The 20,590-nt window shown below is 40.7% G+C and overlaps 4 protein-coding genes across 4 annotated transcripts; 2 read left to right on the top strand and 2 right to left on the bottom strand.

The window, feature by feature from the left end:
• Window positions 1-161: 161 nt before the first annotated feature.
• On the bottom strand, window positions 162-1,942 carry tmem17 (transmembrane protein 17). The gene is made up of 5 exons (XM_037683427.1): window positions 1,758-1,942; window positions 1,537-1,640; window positions 796-909; window positions 571-714; window positions 162-430 (listed from the first exon to the last, which is right to left on the bottom strand). The coding sequence occupies exons 1-5, from the start codon at window positions 1,870-1,872 to the stop codon at window positions 353-355; spliced, it is 555 nt and encodes a 184-aa protein (XP_037539355.1). The 5' UTR covers window positions 1,873-1,942; the 3' UTR covers window positions 162-352.
• A 413-nt stretch (window positions 1,943-2,355) lies between these two features.
• Window positions 2,356-6,685, top strand: LOC119416014 (E3 ubiquitin/ISG15 ligase TRIM25-like). The gene is given in 6 exon segments (XM_037683184.1): window positions 2,356-2,942; window positions 3,150-3,245; window positions 3,333-3,566; window positions 4,929-5,085; window positions 5,191-5,232; window positions 6,129-6,685. Coding segments are annotated over 6 exon segments (1,668 nt in total). The 5' UTR covers window positions 2,356-2,360.
• A 3,728-nt stretch (window positions 6,686-10,413) lies between these two features.
• LOC119416215 (tripartite motif-containing protein 16) lies at window positions 10,414-14,639 on the top strand. Its single transcript, XM_037683418.1, has 7 exons — window positions 10,414-10,663; window positions 12,043-12,365; window positions 12,449-12,544; window positions 12,826-13,059; window positions 13,152-13,305; window positions 13,938-14,000; window positions 14,110-14,639. Exons 1-7 carry the CDS (start codon window positions 10,414-10,416, stop codon window positions 14,637-14,639), a joined length of 1,650 nt encoding a protein of 549 aa, XP_037539346.1.
• A 1,916-nt stretch (window positions 14,640-16,555) lies between these two features.
• Window positions 16,556-20,246, bottom strand: slc15a5 (solute carrier family 15 member 5). Its single transcript, XM_037683420.1, has 9 exons — window positions 19,895-20,246; window positions 19,526-19,748; window positions 18,130-18,299; window positions 17,828-18,048; window positions 17,561-17,747; window positions 17,210-17,398; window positions 17,010-17,141; window positions 16,817-16,925; window positions 16,556-16,691 (listed from the first exon to the last, which is right to left on the bottom strand). The coding sequence occupies exons 1-9, from the start codon at window positions 20,244-20,246 to the stop codon at window positions 16,562-16,564; spliced, it is 1,713 nt and encodes a 570-aa protein (XP_037539348.1). The 3' UTR covers window positions 16,556-16,561.
• Between the last annotated feature and the right edge of the window lie 344 nt (window positions 20,247-20,590).

Raw genomic sequence — 20,590 nt, 5'->3', positions numbered from 1 at the left:
AATGAATGAACTGTCAGTGGTTTTATTGGTGTGGGTGACCAATGAGTCTCTTCTAAAGTTTACCAATAAATTTACCCTGAATTGCTGAAACATGCCTTTTGTAAAGTGTTTCTGACAAAAAATATCTGTCAAATAAATGATACACAGCTATTAAGAAGTTATTTATTTCAAATTTACAATAAAGATACAATCTCATCTAAGGCAAATATACAAAAAAATTGTTTTTTTTTCTCTCTCTTCAGTCGTGTAAAAAAATATATCATATTCCTCCTGTAGTGCTGTTTTGTTGTCAGCCTGGGAGGTATGGCTAAAACATCCTGGCTGGCCATGAAACACCAGATCACATCAGAATTCAGTCAAACTGTTGGAGATGAAACTGGCTTCTCGTGTGTGTAACCATGTCCCGCAATGCCACAAAACCGGAGACAGCCTGGATCAATCAGGAATAAAAACACATTCCAGTCAATCTGAGAACAAAAACTAAAACACGTGCACAAAATATAATGTATTTAGTCATTGCACTGCACACTGTAGGCCTAAGTGAGTTTTTTTTTTTTTTCAAAAGAATACCTGTGTGAGTATAAATAAGGCGAGAACTATATGAACGCCTCTCTCCAGGGGCTGTATGAGAATGGCTTCATTGAAGAGCTGAAAAAAGATGAGTGGAAACTGCAGCAGGATGCTCAGCAGCCAGAAGCCAGCCAACTCTGGAACCTTCCAAACAAAATGTAAGAATTACATTCATGCTGACTTCTGCTCTTTCAGACTTTAGCTACGTCTGTAAAAATATTTCACCTTTTCTTGCAAGTTTCCAGTGTAGCCAAGATAAAGCCTGATGGCTTCAATCAGAGTCATGAGCAGAAGAACAGTCACAAGGATGAACTTGTAGTAGTCTGGCAAGGCAGGATACTGATAGAAACAAGTTACAATAAAAAGCATGTCAACTGTGTTTCTGTGGTTTGAGATAGCTAAATATACTTTTACTAAAGTGCACAGGACAAAATGTCTAAGTTGGTGAAGATCACATCCTCACCAATGTCAGCTTCTCAGGTCAACGATCACGTTGATGTCTGATAGGTTAATGATGGTAAATGAAACTGAGCATCAGTTTAAACATGGTTGTTTATTTGTGTTATGATCAAGAGTAAATATGCACCCTTTATTCAAGGTGAAAGGTTTTATAAGCCACTGGCCCTTCAGGTGTATACAGACTTTTAGACATTGCTTCTGTTTTAGTTAAATGTTTGTTAAGTCACACAGTGTTCATCTGAGTTGTGTTTTGTTTGTTGTTGCATATAACTAATGTTTACATATTTTTAATAATCATAACACAGCAACAATGGTCCTGTAAATAATGGCTTTTAAAAAGATATAACCTCCACAAGATTTTAAAACACCCTTTTATGCTTTATTGTCTAACACAAATGTGACTAAAAATAATCAAAACACCCGATGAATCAACAAATGCAGTCTGAACACATAAATCCAAACAGAAATCATATAACCACTGAAACGATTTGTGGGTTTGTATCCTGCCTTTAGGTGAAGCATCACGGTTTCACTGATCCACCACAGCGGGAAGAACCAGATGTTAAAGTACAAAGACATCTGCAGCTGGAGGCTGGACAGAACCCGTTTGTCTGAAAACGTGAAATGAAGAGAAAGATCCCAAAATCAGCCTGATGGCAACAAACTCTGGGCTAACGTGGTGCTAGCATCGATGCTAACTGTAAAATTAGCTGCGTTTGTTGTTTTACCGTGAGGCAAAAACGCCTCGGCGCCTTTAGAGAACGGCTCATGGCGACTCCAGTCGAATAAAACACTCCGAGAAAAGTCGTCTAAACGTTTCCTCAATGTTTCAGGCAGCTCCATCGTAAAAAAATATATACAAACCCGCTCCGCTGATAAAACATGATCAAAAGGGAAACTCGGTCTCCGCCTCTTCCTCACGGCGTAAAAAGCTGCCGTCGTTTCCATGGAAACCAACACCGACGTACGGAGAAGTGAAAAAGATTACTTTAAGGATTCATCTTACATTTTCTCCTTTAACGACTCACAGATGTCCCATCGTGTCAGTAAAACTAGATATCACTACAACATCCCCAAAATGTGAATAACATAGAGTTCAACAATGACACAATTTAGAATAATAATAATGAAAAAAAAACAAAGATCTACAGATCTAAGTGAGGGAGCTGTGTTCACTGATTCAGTCAAAAAGAAAAGACAAGAAAAGAAAAGTGAACGTCAGGACAGCATGTTTAGACTTAAAAGTCTTAAAAGTTTAAAAGGATTGAAGCCACGCCCACTTCCCCCCCAAGCTTTCATTTAGGAGAAAATGAAAGTAAACGGTGTAGAAGATGGCTGCAAGACGTGAAGCTCCAGACTCCCTGTGCTGCTCCATTTGTTTGGACGTGTTGAAGAAGCCTGTGACTCTTCAGTGTGGCCACAGCTACTGCATGGACTGTGTGAACGACTTCTGGGACCAAGGGGATCACAGAGGTGTGTACAGGTGTCCCCAGTGCAGACACACTTTCGCCTCGAGGCCTGTGCTGAACAAGAACACAGTGCTGGCTGATCTGATGGTCAGAATGACAGAAACAGGACGTGACACCCCTCCTGGGGTGGCTGCAGCCAGTTCAGGAGGGGTGGACTGTGATTTCTGCACCACCAACAAGCTGAAAGCTGTGAAGTCTTGCTTGGTGTGTCTGGCCTCTTACTGTGCCACACATGTGCAGCCTCACTACGAGTCTGCTGCTTTCAAAAGGCACAAACTGGTGCAGGTGTCGGCCTCCATGCAGGAGATGATCTGCTCCAAGCACGACAAGCTGCTGGAGGTCTACTGCCGCTCTGACGACGAATGCATTTGTATGCTTTGTGTCATGGACGAGCACAAAGGTCACGACACTGTGTCGGCTGCAGCAGAGAGGAAAGAGAAACAAGTAAGATGTTTGTTCTGTTAGCTGTAGGGTTTAAATAGCTGTGCCGTTTAAAAATTTGGTTTCCGTTTCAATTTAGTGAGGATTTTTGTTATTCTTGTAAATACAGGATGTGGGATAAAACTGCATGTGTTGTTTCTGTATTTCTGTCAAATGTGCATTCTTGTGAAATTTAACACGATGAGGTGAACTCTTAAAAAAAAAAAATAGAAACAATTTGGACAGAAGAAGCAAAAATACCACCAAGGAGTTCAGGAAAAAGAGAAACAGCTGCGACAGCTGAGACAGAAAATAACAGCATTGAAGGTAAGCGGCCTTGTTTTAGCTGGCAAATATTATACAAGTGTATATTTATGTAAAATAAGTAATTACTCGTTTATTGTATTGCTTCAGTGCTCTCGAGACGCAGCTCTTGACCAAAATGAGAAGGCCTATGCTGAAATCATCTTGATGGCAGACAAAAGGCGTTCAGCTGTGAGGGAGCAGATCACACATCAGGAAAAGGCAGCTCTGGGTCGAGCGGAGTCACTCGTGGACCGATTTGAGAAGGAAATTAAGGATCTCAAGAAAAAAGAGAATGAACTGAAGCAGCTGTCGTTAACTGAGGACAACATTTATTTTCTGCAGGTAGGTACGCCACAATACTGTAGAGGAACGAATGTGACAAAATGAAATAAATACATAATAATGAAACGTGTCATTTAAACATTAAATACACCATTAAATCATTAAATACACAGTTAAATTACTTGTTTCATGATTTATTTATTTATTTAATTTTGTCACATTCCGATGGACGCCGGAATGTGACAAAATGAAATAAATACATAGTACAAACATAACAATTAAATGTATCATTTAATTATTAAATACATAATTAAATTATTAAATAATGTACCTTTTTAAATTATTTATTTCAAGATTTATTTATTTATTTATTTTTATCACCTTCTACCCTCCAGTGGCGTCATGAAATTGTGATAACTGTCAGTCTCACTCGTCAAACTCAGTGGGCGGGACTAGGACGGCTCGTGAACAAACCCTGACGCCTGATTGGCTGCTTCTCACAACAAATGAAGATGAACTGAGCGCAGATAATGGATTGATGCACAGGCCAGAAAATATCACAAGCTCTGGGGGAGAAGCTCCAGCTTCCATATATCCCTAGCTTGGCTTAAAATATCTCTAACCCGTTCACGAGAGAGCAAATTAAGTTCCTACATTGAGGGAGCTGCCATGTTTGAACTGACTTCACCAAAGCAGTCCCAGAAACCCGTCGTAAGCTCAGGGGTGACAGGGCTTTCTCTGTTGCAGGTCCACGACTGTGGAATGAGTTGCCACTGAGTGTCCGGCAGGCTCCCACACTCTCAGTCTTTAAGTCTCGCTTGAAGACCCACTTCTATTCTCTTGTCTTTAACACGGTGTGATTTGTTTTGGTCTGGTCTGTTCTCTACTCTGTTGGCCATTTTAGTTAGCTTCTGCTGCTATTTGTATCTGTATTTCTATTTTATGTTTTCCTGTCTGCTGTGCATGTTTGGTTCTTTTGTACAGCACTTTGGTTGGCCTTGTTGCTGTTTTAAGTGCTATATAAATAAATTGGTATGGTATGGTAAAGCACAGACAGAAGCAATGGATTTCAAATGCTCAGCGTTAGTCCCGCCCTCGTCCCGCCCACTGAGTTTGATGAGTGAGACTGACAGTTAACATAATTTCATGGTGGTGACCACACCAGGGTGGAATGTGACAAAATTAAATAATTGAATAAATCATGAAATAAATCATTTAATTGAGTATTTAATAATTTAATTGTATATTTAATTGTGTATTTAATAATTTAATTATGTATTTAATATCTAAATGATACAGTTCATTATTATGTATTTATTTATTTCATTTTTGTTACATTCCGTCCTCCATACAATACATTTTATATGGCATGTGTGTAGCATTCTATTTGATTCTGTCTTTCTCATTTTACATGTTTTCTAGCACTGCAAGCAGATTCTGGGCCACACAGAACACGATGTGACCCCAGATTTAAACTTTAAGCCACACTTAGCTTTTGACTTTGTGACAAAGGCTTTCTCGGACTTGAGCGACAAAATGGAAAACATGGCAAAAACTATCGGAGAGACTTCTGAAACGTGTAAGATAATAATTTAAAGATTACAACCAAATCAATTATATTTGCCTGTTTTATGCTGCTATGTCAGCGTTCATACAGTATATGGTGTTTATTTTTTGTCTTTAGTAGCTGATATGGATCCGAAGACGAGACAGGAAATGTCAATATGTGAGTTATCACTCACCGGCGTAGGCAGAGCAATGATCCTTGTGTATATTTGTGTGTGTGTGTATCCATAGCAAAACATATTTTAATGAAACTGTCAAAAAACAATCGAGTACACATCTACAAGTTAAATGTTTTGGCATCAACTCAATTCAGGATGGCCGCCAGAGTCAGTCAACACTAGCAATATGAAGTTTGCCGTAACTCCGTCAGTTCTGCAGTTATTAAACTAAAATGTGGTGTGGTAGCAGGCAGCTGAGTCATCCTCGGCAGATACTTAAAGCGCTAGTCGTTGAGCAACATCTTTACCTAAATCTTTGACGTTAATTGTTCTCGTCAACACTGCATGTTTTTAACCAATTGTTTCATGAACAACAGAAAAAAAACTGAATGAAATTATCAAAAAATATACAACAAACTCAATTCAAGATGGCTGCCATGCTAATGGGGCTATAAATCTCAGGGGTTCCCAACCCTGGTCCTTGAGGAACACCATCCTGCATGTTTTAGTTGTTTCTCTGCTCTGACAAACCTGATTTTAATTACCAGTAATGGGTGATTAACAGACTTGTGCAGAACACGAGGAAGTAAATAAATCACTGAATCAGGTGTGTTGGAGCAGGGAAATGACTAAAACATGCAGGATGGTGTTCCTCAAGGACTGGGAACCAGTGCTCTATGCTATATTAATCAAAAAGAGATAAGGTTTGTATGGTAGTAGCTAAGTCTTCCTCAGTTCCAAGCATTAAAACATCTTGAAGTTGTGACTTTGGCAGCCATCTTCAATTAAATCTCTGTCGTGAAAGGCTGCGGGTGATGTGCATTCTAAGCCTTTACTTTGAGTTTATGAGCTTCAGTAGTGATCAAACTAAATATAATTTCCTGTTTGCACATTTCAGATTCCTTAAACCTCTATTTGGATCCCAACACAGCCTTTGAGAACCTGTTGCTCTCCGAGAAAAATACTCAGGTGACCTGGATCAAGAAAGCCCAGCAGTACCCCTCCCACCCAGAGAGATTCTCCAAATATGAGCAAGTGTTGTGCTGTGAGGGTTTATCTGGGGTTTGTTACTGGGAAGTTGAATGGAAGGGGCCCCGGGTTGAGGTGGCTGTGTGTTATAAAGGAGCAAAACTGAATGAAAGCTGTTTTGGATACTCTGACAAGTCCTGGTGCATTTCCTTCTCAAAGTATGAGTGCACGTTTTGGCACAACGAGACCAAAACAAAAATACCTGCTCCACGTTCGTCTAGAGTGGGGATTTATTTGAACCATAAAGCAGGAAGCCTGTGGTTTTATGATGTGTCTGACTCTGGTGAGACGACGCTCCTTCATAAGGTTCAGACCACTTTCTCCCAGCCGTTGTACCCGGGCTTCATGGTCTCCAGAGGAGCCTCACTCAAGATAATCAACCGTCTTTAGAAAATGCAGACTCTCAAGACTGCCTGCTTTTATTAGTGTCTTAACACTTGCAAAGTAGACATCAGTGTTAAAAGAGTTCCTTACTTTGAAAATACTCCTGTTAATTTGTTACACTCATAGGGTCATACAACATTATGGCATGACTCACCTGTTGGTTAGCAGTTTTCTTGTCAGCTGAACTCCTTTTAAACATTTTTAAGGACTCTTTAAGGATTTTTTAAGGTGGAAAGTATGATCATGATGAGAGGCTGGGCACGTCTGCATTCTGTGCTGCATCCCTTTCTTACCGGAGTTATGGCTATATTTTCATATCCCTGTCAGCTAAACTTCTCTTACATCCATAATATGAATTCAACAAAAATTGGTAAACTTGGGAAGTAATTATGTTGAACAGTGCTGGCATTTTATTCTTACTATTCTAGCACAACGTACGAACGTATGCATGTTGTGATCTACTGTATATACGTGCATCTCTTTTCTGTATTGCCACTTATTTTACAACTATCACTGAGGTATTCTGTTCAAATCCATATTGTTCTGTATGGCATGCAATAAAATATTTACAAAGCATAATAACACAAATGTCAGATTTATTTATTACATGGTGAAAACTCTAATGTAAACTATTGCTGAAAGGAAAATTTAAGGAAAACTGATTTTTATCCCTTTGGGGTGTATGTTGCTCCGCTTTGTGGTGCTTTTGTTTCTTCACAGCTTGACTTGATTCTTGAAAATGTAGGAGTTCAGTTCTCTCCACAGCCAGAAGTCACATGATGTGCCAACCAGCCACACCTGTGGATCATCCCCCTTGAGAGGTTGGAGCTTAAAAGGCTGTATATGACTTCTCCTCACCGCTGTTGCATTATACGCCTATGGTAGTTGTGCTTCTAGGCAACTTGCTTTGCCCAAAGATAAAGACGAGTCTAATGTGGTGTTCTTATGTGTTTCAGCATCGACTTCAGCTGTATCCTGATCTTGATCTCCTCCTGTTTGGCCTTGGATTCCCTCGTGACCTCTTCAGCTGTCTCCTCGCCTTCTTACCACTAGCCTCCCTCAGCTGGACTCACCTTGGACACCCTCCTTTATACTTCTGGAACATTTGTACTCCTGTTCCCTGACGATCCTCAAAGCCCATCTGTAAGGATCATTATCTCTAAAATCAACCATGTTCAGAACTCTACATACGCACCTCTTTCTCTCCAGGGTTCCAGTTCCTCCTCATACCTTTGCTGATAATAAATCACTATTCATTCTTAATGGTATTGAAGTCTGATCCTTTCAGTCTATATTCCCTGGGTGTTACGTTAAACATTACAGAAAATGTTTAAGCTGAAGACATGCAGGTGTGAGGTGTAATTTTATGTCTGACAACGGCACGCCAACATAAAAGGTCAGACAATCTTCATTTAAGATCAGACTTGGATCTAGTTTTGTTTTTATTCTGCAAAATAATTTTGGTCTGCTCTTATCACAGTCTTTGTTCATTGTCTTTTACAGTGGTCAGATCTGTCTAAATTCTTCCCCAGTTTGTCTTGTACTTTGTCAGATCCCAGTGCTCAGTTTGGTTTCTATTTTTTTTTTTCTGTCTTTTGGACTAAACGTTCACTGGTCAAACCTGCAGCACTTTGTGGTTGAGTCTTTTTTTGTTTGCTGTTTTGCACAAAACACACCCTTGGACCATAAGCTATGTGCTATGACAGAAATCCATTTTAAAACAACAAAAACAGTTGAGTTAAATTTTAGATTAAATAAAAAACGGCAAGAAAATTAATCCACATGAGGCCTTCCGAGCTCAACAATCAGCAGTTGGTGGCACTTTTTGTCCCTGTGCTGCACATAGATTTATTTGTAATATTCAAATACTTAAGAGTACAGGTACTTCAAGTATTTTTCGACAAGTGCACACAATTACGATAAGAAACTTCAATAGAACATTTACTAGACGAGATAGACGAGAAAAATGAAGACTACAAATACTGGTAAGTCACATTTTATTTAACTCGTTAGTCACTGCAATGTCACCAAAAATAAATAAATAAATAAAAATCACAGGGGCAGCACGGTGGCGCAACTGGTAGAGCTGCTGCCTCTCAGCGAGCCGGTCCTTGGTTCAAACCCCGGTCCAGGGGCCTTTCTGGGTGGAGTTTGCATGTTCTCTCCGTGCATGCGTGGGTTTTCTCCGGGTACTCCGGTTTCCTCCCACAGACCAAAAACATGCATGTTAGGCTGATTGGTAACTCTAAATTGTCCCTAGGTGTGAGTGAGAGAGTGAATGGTTGTTTGTCTCGTTTGTCTCTATGTGGCCCTGTAATGGACTTGCGACCTGTCCAGGGTGTACCCCGCCCCTCGCACAGTGATTGCTGGACATGGGCACCAGCAACCCCCGTGACCCAAAATGGAATAAACGGGTAAAGATAATGGATGGATGGATGGATAAAAATCACAAGGCAAAAAAAATACACTTTTTTCTTGTGCTGTATTCTCGAAGTTGGCATGATGTCCATCTGCCATATTTGGGGGAAAATGACCTTGTTGAGTATTGTAATGGAGGAACAGATGTGACCAGTTTCCCCTATGATAACTCAGACGCAACCAATTGGGTGATGATCTGTAAATAAACTTATCCATCCATTATCTTAACCCACTTCTTCCTTTTTCTAGGTCACGAGGGTCACTGGTGCCCATGACCACCTATCACTGTGTGAGAGGTGGGGGACAACCTGGGCAGGTCTCCAGTCCATCACGGCCACATGACAAGCGAGACAACCATTCTCTCTCTCACTCACACCTAGAGACAATTTAGAGTTACCAATCAGCCTAACATGCATGTTTTTGGCCTGTGGGAGGAAACCGGAGTACCTGGAAAAAGCCCAGGCATGCATGGAAAGAACACGCAAACTCCACTCAGAAAGGTTCCCGGCCGTGATTTGAATCGGGGCAACTTGCTCGCTGAAGGGCAGTAGCTTTACCAACTGCTAACCCCTAAATCTAAACCTAACCCTATCATACTGCCCAGTAAATAAACTCTCAAAACATAAACTTTGAAAAGTTACTTTGAAAAGTTACTCTCTATAGACTACAATTGTAGTCAGAAAGGTAACATTAAAGGAAATGCATTTAAAATGTATTATCATTTTACTCCATCATTCTGTGGCTTTTAAGCTGCAAGATCAATCGATCATAGATCACTAGATCATCAATCACAGTGCATCTTATTCACATGAATTTTACTTCAACTGAGGATTGAATTTTGGTGTTTTTTTTCCATTTACACTTCTCACATACTACCATGAACCAAATACTACTTTAGTCAAAATACCAAACAGTGTTATTTTTCTTAAAACTTTTTTCTGCCCTATTTTTTTTTTTTTTTTCCAACTGATATAGTTTTATAACCACGACACAGACAAACCTGTTTTGTTTTAAGTGTGGACCCACGATTCAGGATCACATAAATCTGGAAAACTAGTGGAAGAAATGCTGTCAAACTATTTGCTCTTCAGATACCATTTTAAAAGTTTGTTTGCACAGTTCATAAAGAGTACTTTCAAAATGACATCAGAGCTGTGAGTTGAACTTTAAACTTCTAAATTATACTATAAAATCAGAGAAGTTTGTCTATTTTTGTAACAAGTATCGTAAACTAAAACAAAAAGTTTCAAACCTCTAGTGGAAGAGAGTTGTTCACTTTAAGGCAGTCTAGCTGCTTTCAAAACCCTCCCACTAGGAAACTGAAAGTAATTTCCAGTATGAGCTGGAGAAAAATGGCGCATGGTTCAGAGCTGTTCGACTGTGTCATCTGTCTACAGTTATTAGAAGATCCTGTTACCACTGCTTGTGGACACAGTTACTGTATGAAATGCCTCAACATTTTCTGGGATACAACACCAAACAATGGAGGAGAATACAGCTGTCCTCAGTGCCGGACAACTTTCAGAACAAGGCCTGTTCTTCAGAAGAACACTCTCCTGGCTGGCCTGTTGGAAGAACAAAAGAGGAAAAACAATCAAAGTGGTATGGTGTAAAATAAGTCTCAAATGTTCTCACACTATAACAAGACTGAATGCTGCGTTCAAGGCTCGTGAAAAACTCAGACATCTGATCCTGACAAGATTTACTGGGTTACTGAGAGAGAGCCAGAGTTTGTTTGTCATTCGCACCTCATGTGGTACATGTGGTGGAACGAAATTTTGTACACAGGGTCCCAGTTACATCCAACAATAAAATGTAAAGGAAAACCAGTAATAAGATCTAAGATATGAACTAAGAAAAATATTAACTAAAAATACGCTAAGCACTAATAGCATAAAAACAATATGCCAAACAGCAGCATGAACATGAGTCTTTGTGAGCAGATGAGCACGAATGAACACAGCAACATGAAACAGATCAGCAGCAACATGAAACAGATCAGCAGCAACATGAAACAGATCAGCAGCAACATGATGTGATTTTTCAGTGATTATTCTGATTAGAGATTCATGAGTCTTAACAGCCTCGGAGTAGAAGCTGTTCCTCAGTCTAGTGGTTCTACACTTAATGCTCCTCAACCTCCTTCCTGAGGGGAGTGGGGCAAAAAGTGTGTGTGCTGGGTGAGTGGGGTCCTTCATGATGCAGGTGGCCCTCTTCCTGCGTCTGGAGGTGTAGATGTCTGTGATGGTGGGGAGGCTGACTCCAACAGACTTCTGTGCAGCCTTCACCACTCTATGCGGAGCTTTTACTGGTAAAATCTTTCTAACTTGGCATAGTTGCTTATAACTGCTGTATTAAAACATCCTTACCTTGACGTTACTCAATTAAAAATATTTGTGGACTGTACGTCAGAAATAACCTAAAATCGTAGGTTACTCGTCATGCGGAAAGTCTATTAGAAAAAAATATTTTTTGTGTATAAACTACCAGAAAAATATAATTTATGCATATAATTTCCTGGTAGTTTTTGCAGAGGATGAACCTAACCATAACCTAAACATTCTGAGTAATTTATTTCAAATGTATAGTCTACATAATAAACATTTCTGGGATGCAGCGATGTCAGTGTAAGTGTTTTTGTGGGTTATGAGCTCCTGTGCCAAATCAGAAACAAATTGTCTCTAATAACCCAGTACATCTGGTAACGTTCAGACGTCCCAGCTCTTCACCAGCCTTGAATGCAGCATCGCATTGTGAATCTGGAGCCATAAGAAAGTTTTAAAAGTCACATTCAGTCAAGCTGATTCATGCACAGCAGGTGTTTTGTGCACATATATTTGACCATTTGTTTACGCAGGATAACTTGTACAGTCCGAAGTGTGTGCATTTAGAAAAAAAACTGTTCATGCATTTGTGACTCTTCTAGTAAATAAATCTTATTCGCTTGTGTGACTACATGTGAGACAAATTTTTCTCCACAGGGTTTCAAGGAGACCCTGCTTCACCGGGAGATGTGCGGTGTGACGTCTGCACAGAGAGAAAACGAACAGCCAAGATGTTCTGCCTCATGTGCATGGCCTCTTACTGTGAGGAGCATCTGCAGCCTCACCTTGAAGTGGCGCCACTGAAGAAGCACCTCCTGATTCAGGCCTCCTCCAGAGCCAAAGAAAGCATCTGCCCCCGTCATGACAGACGTCTGGAGATTTACTGTCGCTCTGATGAGCAGCTGCTGTGCCCGCTTTGTGTGGTGGAACACAAAGGTCACGACATCGTAGAAGTCACAGCAGCAGTTTGTGAGAAACGGGTAAATCAGTTCAGGGATATCTTGAAGTCACGTGTTAATGAGCAGTGAAGTTCTTAAATGTTCATGGATTTCTGTTTTCACAGAATCGACTGGATTGGACCAGAAAGGAAATAGCAGACAGAGTGAATGTTTCGCAGAGTAAAATGGATCAGCTGATGGATGCTGCAGACTCTATAAGAGTGAGTGCTAAACTCAGACTTTGTTCACCAAATACATTTCCGTGTTTTTTAATTTTTTTTAAAAATTTTATCTGGATGCAAGAAAAACAAAACATTTGCGGTCATGATGAAGAGCAACTAGACCTGGGGTGTAAAATGTTTGATGCAGCAGGTGTTTCCTGTGCAACAGCTCTTCTTTCCCTAAACATTCAGTTAGAAGACAAGTTAGATGTTTTCATGCTCAGGAGAGCAAGCATCAGAAGCTTAGCAGCTTGAGAAAGAAGGTTTTGTTTTGTTACAAGGATGCTGCCTGGGAGGCGTGTGATGACTTTGAACGACACATCCCTTTATACGCCCTCTTCCTGGAGAAGAAAAGCATCGAGATGAGAGAGAAAGTTGGAGAATTGGAGAAAACTGGAGTGGACTGGACCAAAAGTCACCTCGGCCCGCTGGAGCGTGAAGTGTATGAGCTGAGGGGGATGGAGGATAAACTCCTCCAGCTTTCTCAAACAGATGATCCCGTTCAATTCCTTCAGGTGATTAAACCTCATTTGGTCACGTTTTATAACTCGTTTTGAACTGCTTGCACTAAAAGCCTCTGCACTTTGGGTTTGTTCGGCTGCTGCAGGATTTCCAGGCCCTCGGTGACCTTCCTGTGTTCACAAACCCACAAGAAGGACCCGATACACTGACAGACTTTGTAACTGCACACAAAGACAATTTGAAAAGGATGTGTGGCAAACAAAAGGATGAATTATTAAGTCATTTAAAAGACATTACAAGTAAGTATGATCAGGCATTTTTTATGTTCTTGCTTGTGTCTATGCTTGTTTGTGTGTCTGTGACCAAATATCTCCTGAACCACCCGATGGATTTGAATGAAATTTGCAGAAAGTAATCATTGTATGTATATCTAAAAGTTTTTGAAACCATTAGTGAAAAGGCCAGACTTCAGGGGTATCTGAGGCAGGCTTGAAACACAAGAGTCAGGGTGGCTTCTGGGTAATACCAGATGGCTAGGCCTCAGACTGACAAAGCCTCTTGGATGAGGGGCGAAACGTTTCTTTTTAACAAAAAAAACGAAGTCCAGATGACATGATTCAACCTTTTTTGTTGTTATATACCTGGATGACTGAGAAAACAAACTTTGTGTTTATATCTAAAAGTAATTTTCATCTCGGTGACAGCATCCAGAGAGTGACATCGCAGGACGCTGCGTGCGTCGGCATAACATTATTTTTAAAGTTTGACCCAAAACAGCTACAGCTTTGTAATTCTTAACAGGCAGTGGTCTTAGTCAAAGCTCTAGCATGAAAGGTGGTGAGCGATACGCATTCCTTAAGGAACTTTAAGCCTTTAATTTGAAATAATGCCTCATTTGATATGTTTTCTGAAATGTATGCATATCTTTCAGCGTTACAGATTGTAAAACAGCCTTACATGGAAATCACATCAAGAGAAGACATTTTGCCCTATTGTAAGTACTTTCATGAATATTTGCTCAAACACGTTGAAAAGCATCATCAGCTGAACGAGCTGATAGACTAACCTGTATAAATAAAGGTTGAATGAATCCTCTCCTTCAGGCACTGAGCTGGAGCTGGATCCAGACACAGTGAATGCATGTCTTTACCTGACAAAAACAAAGAAGGAGATCTCATGGGGAATAACGGGCCAGGCTCATCCTGATCATCCTGACAGATTCACCTACTTTTACCAGGCTCTGTGCCAGAAGGGCCTTCAGGGTAACCATTACTGGGAGGTAGAGTGGGACGGCGGGATCATCGAGGTGGCCGTGTCGTACAAAAAGATACAAAGGAAGGGTTCAGGCAAAGACAGCTGTTTCGGCCATAACAAGTTGTCCTGGAAATTTACCTGCTCTCCTTCTGGATGCACGTTTTGGCACAACAATCTCCACAGAGGTCAGATCTCGCCGGCTCGCGCCCGCAGACTGGGCGTGCACCTGGAATATGACGAAGGAAAGCTGAGCTTCTACAGCGTTTCAAGGCCTGACAGGCTGACCCTCCTGCACCAGATCCAGACCAGCTTCACCGAGCCACTCCATCCAGGCTTTTCTGTTGATCTAGGTGCAACACTGACAATATGCCAAATTTAACTTTGACATTTTTCCGGCTCATCTGAGCACATTTAGTGTAAACTAGACAAAAACTATTAAAGAAAAAACATCTCATTATTTAATATAATGTTCATGTTTGTAAACATTCCAGAAAAACATTTGTATTTTAGGATATTTTAAATTGTTCATTCCAAAAGTTTAATAAAGAATCCAGGTGAATTACAAAAATGTGATGCATTTTTAATTCTTGATGATTTAGATGACACTAAATCACCATGACTGAATTATATGTTTGAGATACTTAAGTGTAAAACAAATAAGAGTTAATAAACCTGCATGCTGTAATCATCCATCCATCCATTATCTTTACCCGCTTATTCCATTTTGGGTCACGGGGATGCTGTAATCACTTTTTATTAAAATATTATTTTTATGCTTTCATTATAACTGTTTTTTTTTATTCTTTATTTTACTAACTGATGACTAATGCTTTATCTAGTCTTTACACATGTTGAACTAGATTATTTTGAAATCTGAATATTTGTGAACCATTTCATTTTTCATGTTTGTTAGTTGTTTTTTTTTTGCACAAATCCCAATAAACATACAGCCATTTATATACTCATACTTTAATTCTTACACATTTAATTTAGTAAATTTTTGTAAAAAGCTACAAACGTGCACACTTGACTGACTTTGATCACGTAGCAGTATCAGCGGGATGGTGGAGGATTTGGAGCCAAGATGCAGACCAGAACGTGATAATCTTAATAAAACAACTATTAATTTAAACTAAACAGAAACAAAAAGCGGGTGCAGCAGCACAATCACAAAAACTACAGGAAGAAGACACGGAGGCTCAAGATGGTGCTAACCATGTAATGGATTCATGAGTGGGGTCAGCTATTAACTCATGAGATTAACTCATGAGTTAATAGCTGAGCTCTTCATTTGGTCTTCTCATTACAACTACACATTTTAAGATATATTTATGTGATAGACCAACACAAAGTAGTACATATTTGTGACGGAGAAGGAAAATGGCGCATGGTTTCCAACATTTTTTGATGAATAAAAATCTGAAAAGTGTGGCGTTGAGTGTTTAATCTGATACCAATAACTAAAATCTGGTGCAAACAGAGTAACCTGAATAGTAAATAAAAAAAGTGTGTTTTAATCTCAGTATAAATGCACCTGAAATATATATATTTATATTTTACACAACGTTAGAGACCAATCAGGATCACAAAGACCAAGGAACACACCAGACAAGTCAGGAATAAAGTTTTGGAGAAGTTTAAAGCTAGTTGGGTTATAAACTAGTTAGGTTATAAAACAATATCATAAACTAATAGTGCACATGACCCTGAACACACCACTGTGAAACATGGTAGAGGCAACACCATGCTGTGGGGATGCTTTTCTTCTGCAGGCACAGAGAAGTTGGTCAAAATTGATGGGAAGATCAGTCGGGTTAAATTCAAGGCAGAATAGAAAAACAACGTCAGATTTGGACATCTTTTTTCAGATCAACAACCCAAAACATCCAGTCAGAGATGAAGTTGAATATTTTTAGATCAAAGCATGTTCAGGTGTTAGAATGTGCCGGTCAAAGTCCAGACTAAATCTAGCTGAGAGTCTGGCAAGACTTGAAAACTGTTGTTAGCAGATGCTCTCCATCCAGTCTGAGCTTTGTTGCAAAGAAAAATGAGCAAAAGTTTCAGTCTAACGCTGGCAGAGACAAATCCCAAAATACTTCTTCCACTTCACATTTATGCACAAATTTCTGTTGATGCAACACATGTTGATAAAACCCTTTCATGTTTGTGGTTATAATGTGACAAAATGCGGGAAAGTTCAAGAGGAATGAACATTTTTTCAAGGCGCTCACTGTTAAATCTTTTAAACACAGAATGGCACAGCGATGGCGCCGCTAACAAGAGAGATCTGGATGAAGACAGTCATAAAACTGAGTCAATGGAGAGGTGTTCGACGGTGTCGTAGAAGCTCAGAGTGGCCTTGTAACGCAACAGCTTGTCGGTCAGAGCGCCGCTGGTCACTGCTTTACCTCGCACACTCAGGTCCAGGTACCTAAACAACAACAAGATTAAAACTGAGAGGCTGCAAGGCACCAAGAATAAATCACAGTCAGCCTGGATTCTTCTTATTTATACATTTATTACGTCTTATTGTATAGACATATAGATATGCTGTACCTGTATGACACTTTCCAAAAGACAAGAGTATTTATGGCCATCAGCGAGGCCAAGAGGAAGAAGAAACGCTCCAGATTCCCATCATGCAGTGTGCTTGGATAGAAGTTTCCTGCAATGAGATCCAGACACTCTTGCTTCACAAATGACTGGATTAAGGTAAAACAAAGTAACTCACAGTGACTCTCATTTCTACCTCCAGAGCAGAAGTACCCCAGCTGAACGATGAGAGCTCCAAGAAAACAGCCCCCTCCGTAGGACAGAGTGAGAAAATGCAGAGAGATTCCTCGTATGTGGCTCGGGGTCAGCTGGAAGGATATGAGGGAACCTATAGAGAAATCGTGATGTTTTCATAAATTGGATGTTTCAGAGGAATCATGCAGACATTTTACTCACATGCTGGGGTGACGAGAGCCTCGGCCACACCGAGCAAGATGTACTGAGGCGCCAGCTGGAAACAAGGCATGGACGACACATGCAGAACCTTCCCAGAGAGGGTCTGTTCCACCTGGGGGTAGGTCTTCCTGTGCAGCTCAAACAAACCTGCCACCAGGACCGACAGAGCGGCACACGCGTGGCCCAGAGCTGGAAAGGGAGGATGGACAGGGTGGGGTGATGAGAAAGAGGGCTGCAGAATGAGCGGGGTGTGAGTTCAGGAAAGAAAATGGCAGTGAGAGAATCATATTGACATTCAGGTGAAGATGATAAAAGTCATGTGGGATGTATGTGTGGCAGTGGCTCACTTACTTATGACTTTTGCAGGCGCCAGAGGGGTTTTCGCCACGGAGAGCAGGCAGGTTGCTGCAAACTCCATCAGAGGAGCTAAGAGCAGCAGAGGCAGGATACTGACCACGTTCATGGCAGCGATGGGCAGCAGGACGTTGTTCAGGTGAAGGTTGGAGTTCATGGTCTGTATGTAATAACCTGAGGGGATCTGTGGAAAATCCATCTTTAACCTCTTTGCACAAATGCATTTTTGTTGTGTTTTATCATGATGTTTCCTCAGGGACCTGCCTGTGCCATGCAGGCTCTGTACAGCAGCTGAAGCCCGTAAAGAGGAAAGAGCTTCATCAGAACTTTAACGTTCTCCACATCCGTCTCGCTGTATCGACCGCCGTTGTTCTCTTTCGCCCTGTCCAGCCAAGACGCCACGTCTCCACTCAGGTGACGGTAGTGGAGGCAGCACATTTTGGAAGAGTTTAAGAAAACTCCCAGTGTGGTCAGCAGCGATCCACCTGAGAGCAGTCACAGCAAGAAACAGGTTTTTTTTATTTCATAAATTATGTTTGGTGTCCATGTGTTCTTATTTGGGTCACCTTTCTTGGGTTTGTAGGTGAGTTTGTTGCGCATCATGTGTATGGCGATAAGAGCCAACAGCACAGAGGTGAAGGGGATAAGGAAGCCCAAATTTTGGGCGACAGACTGCTGGATGTAAGCAATGCCCAGAAACACAACCATGGAATTCAGATTCACCAGCCAGTAGAACCTGAAAGAAATAAATCCAACAAGCAACAACAAAAGGGTAAAAAGTAATTTAAGTATTTCAGTTACTGCAAGTAACTCGTTTTTACCTCAAGAAGAAGAGAAAAATATGATGGTCATGCTAAAATACAATTTTAATCCATTTTTGTTATTTTACTTTCAACTTTTTTTCTGTTTCTTTGCGTTTTTTTTTATTCACACATGATTTGACATCAGTAAGTATCTAGAAATTTCCCACTAATCCAAATACATTTGCTTTTAATATTCATGAAGTGGTTAGGGAAAGTGGCAATACAATGAAAATGGCAAAGGTGTTGGAAAATTTCTCGAGTACTTTCCTTCTCACCAGAAAATAAACCTCTCTCTCGGCAGGAACATAAAACTCGATTTAATTCAATTCAATTCAATTCAGTTTATTTATATATCACCAAGTCACAACAGAAGTCGTCTCAGAGCACAGAACAGAAACATTTATGTATAAAAATAATAATTTAACACTATTTATCAGAGGAGCAGACTGATTTGAGTTTAACTCCATCATTGAACTCTCATCTTGAGCAAGCATGAAGGCGACAGTGGAAAGGAAAAACTCCCTCATGAGGAAGAAACCTTTAGCAGAACCAGGCTCAGGACAAGCGGCCATCTGCTTCGACCGGCTGGTTTGAGAGGAACAGATACACAATGACAGGTCAAGAATCACATGTTAAGATAAATAAAGAAATAGTATCGAATGAAAACTATTTAATTTTAACAAAGTATTTAAGGAAATGAGGTCAATTTATCCTCTTGTAGTCTAAGCCTATAGCAGCATTAGAAGCCAACTCTAACTCCAGTTAAGACTCTGGCAGCAGCATTTTGGATTAATTGAAGACTTTTTAAAGAAGTATTTGGACATCCAGATAACAAACCATTTCAACAGTCCAGTCTAGACGTGACAAATGCATGAACCAGTTTTTCTGCATCATTTTTAAATAAGATGTTTCTAATTTTAGTGATATTACGCAGGTGGAAGGAAGCGTTAAGAAGGATTTAAGAAAGCAACGCCTTCGAAGTAGAATAAAAGTTCAAAATTAACAAGACACCAGAAGTCCTAGTTTATGAAAAAACATTTTTGTGTGAAAGCAAACTGTTGAACAGTTTTATCTGTAACAGCAAAATCAACCTGCTGCTTGAAGTCTTTGTTAAAGACAACCCCATCAGTTGCAGAGTCCACGTAGCCGAGCTACCCACCAGTTGAAGAAGGACAGGAGCTGGTGCTGGTTGTAGCTCTGCAGGCTGTAGGCTCCCAGAGGACAGAGGACGGCCCTGATGCCACCGATCCCCAGTGCAGCAGCCAAAAGGCCCACGTAGAACAAGATCTGCTGCTCCAGAGGTTTCAGCTTGTGGGTCATGTGATGAGTGTCGATGTAGAAATCTTCAAATGGAAACGCAACCACAGGCAGCATGGCTGTGCCTAGAGGAGAACACAAGGAGGTGCAGACTTTCTAGACTTATTCTTGCAGTAATTTGTACTTTGTCTCTTGGCAATGAAAAGCTGAGAATGAAACAGATGCACTCCACCCTAATAGACTGTGGTAGATGTTTTTAACGGTCTCTTACCAAAGAAATGAAGAAGAGCACACAGGTAAAGCACCTTAGTCCGTTCTAAGCAGGTTTCTGCGAACCACCCAACCAGAACAGGGGTCAGGGTGCTGGCTCCGATGAAGCACAGGTTGACTGTTGCTGCCAGGTAGTTGTCATAGCCCAACTTCACGGTACAAAAGATGATCATGTTACACACAATCCCGAAGAAAGAGAACCTTTCACACAGCTCCACGAGCAGAACACAGATGACAACTTGGAGCTTCTTGTGAGACTTCCTCGGTGGGTTGTGGTCTACAGGAGGGGTTTGGGAAATCCGTCGCACTCGACCTCTGCCTTCAGGCAGTCTCTGAAGATCTCCTGCCACCATACCACCAGGCTCAGTGAAGTTTTAATGATCCAGGCAGATCTAAATGACAAAGAGGCTGAAGCTGGAATCCCACAGGCTGGTGTGACTCCGGAGCCGACACGCAGGATCCGACTCACCTGAAGTCCTGTCTGTTCTGGGTCAGCATGTTCCCCAGAACTGTTGGTGGCACGCTGAAGTCAAGGAGGAGTGACGGATGGGAGCCATTAAGAGAGCATCCCAGAAATGTTTTAGACTCACCAACAAAACAAATATATAAGGCTGCTTTTGTTTAGATTTACCAGCAAGACTCTAATAATTAGCAATTAATTACTGGTTAATAATTGTTAATAGTTGATAGACTGTTT

This window comes from Nematolebias whitei, chromosome 10, assembly GCF_014905685.2.
Source record: "Nematolebias whitei isolate Nwh7 chromosome 10, NemWhi1, whole genome shotgun sequence".
Lineage (NCBI taxonomy): Eukaryota > Metazoa > Chordata > Actinopteri > Cyprinodontiformes > Rivulidae > Nematolebias > Nematolebias whitei.
The sequence above is the reverse complement of the archived record's forward strand: the minus strand, read 5'-3'. Positions and strand labels throughout refer to the sequence as shown.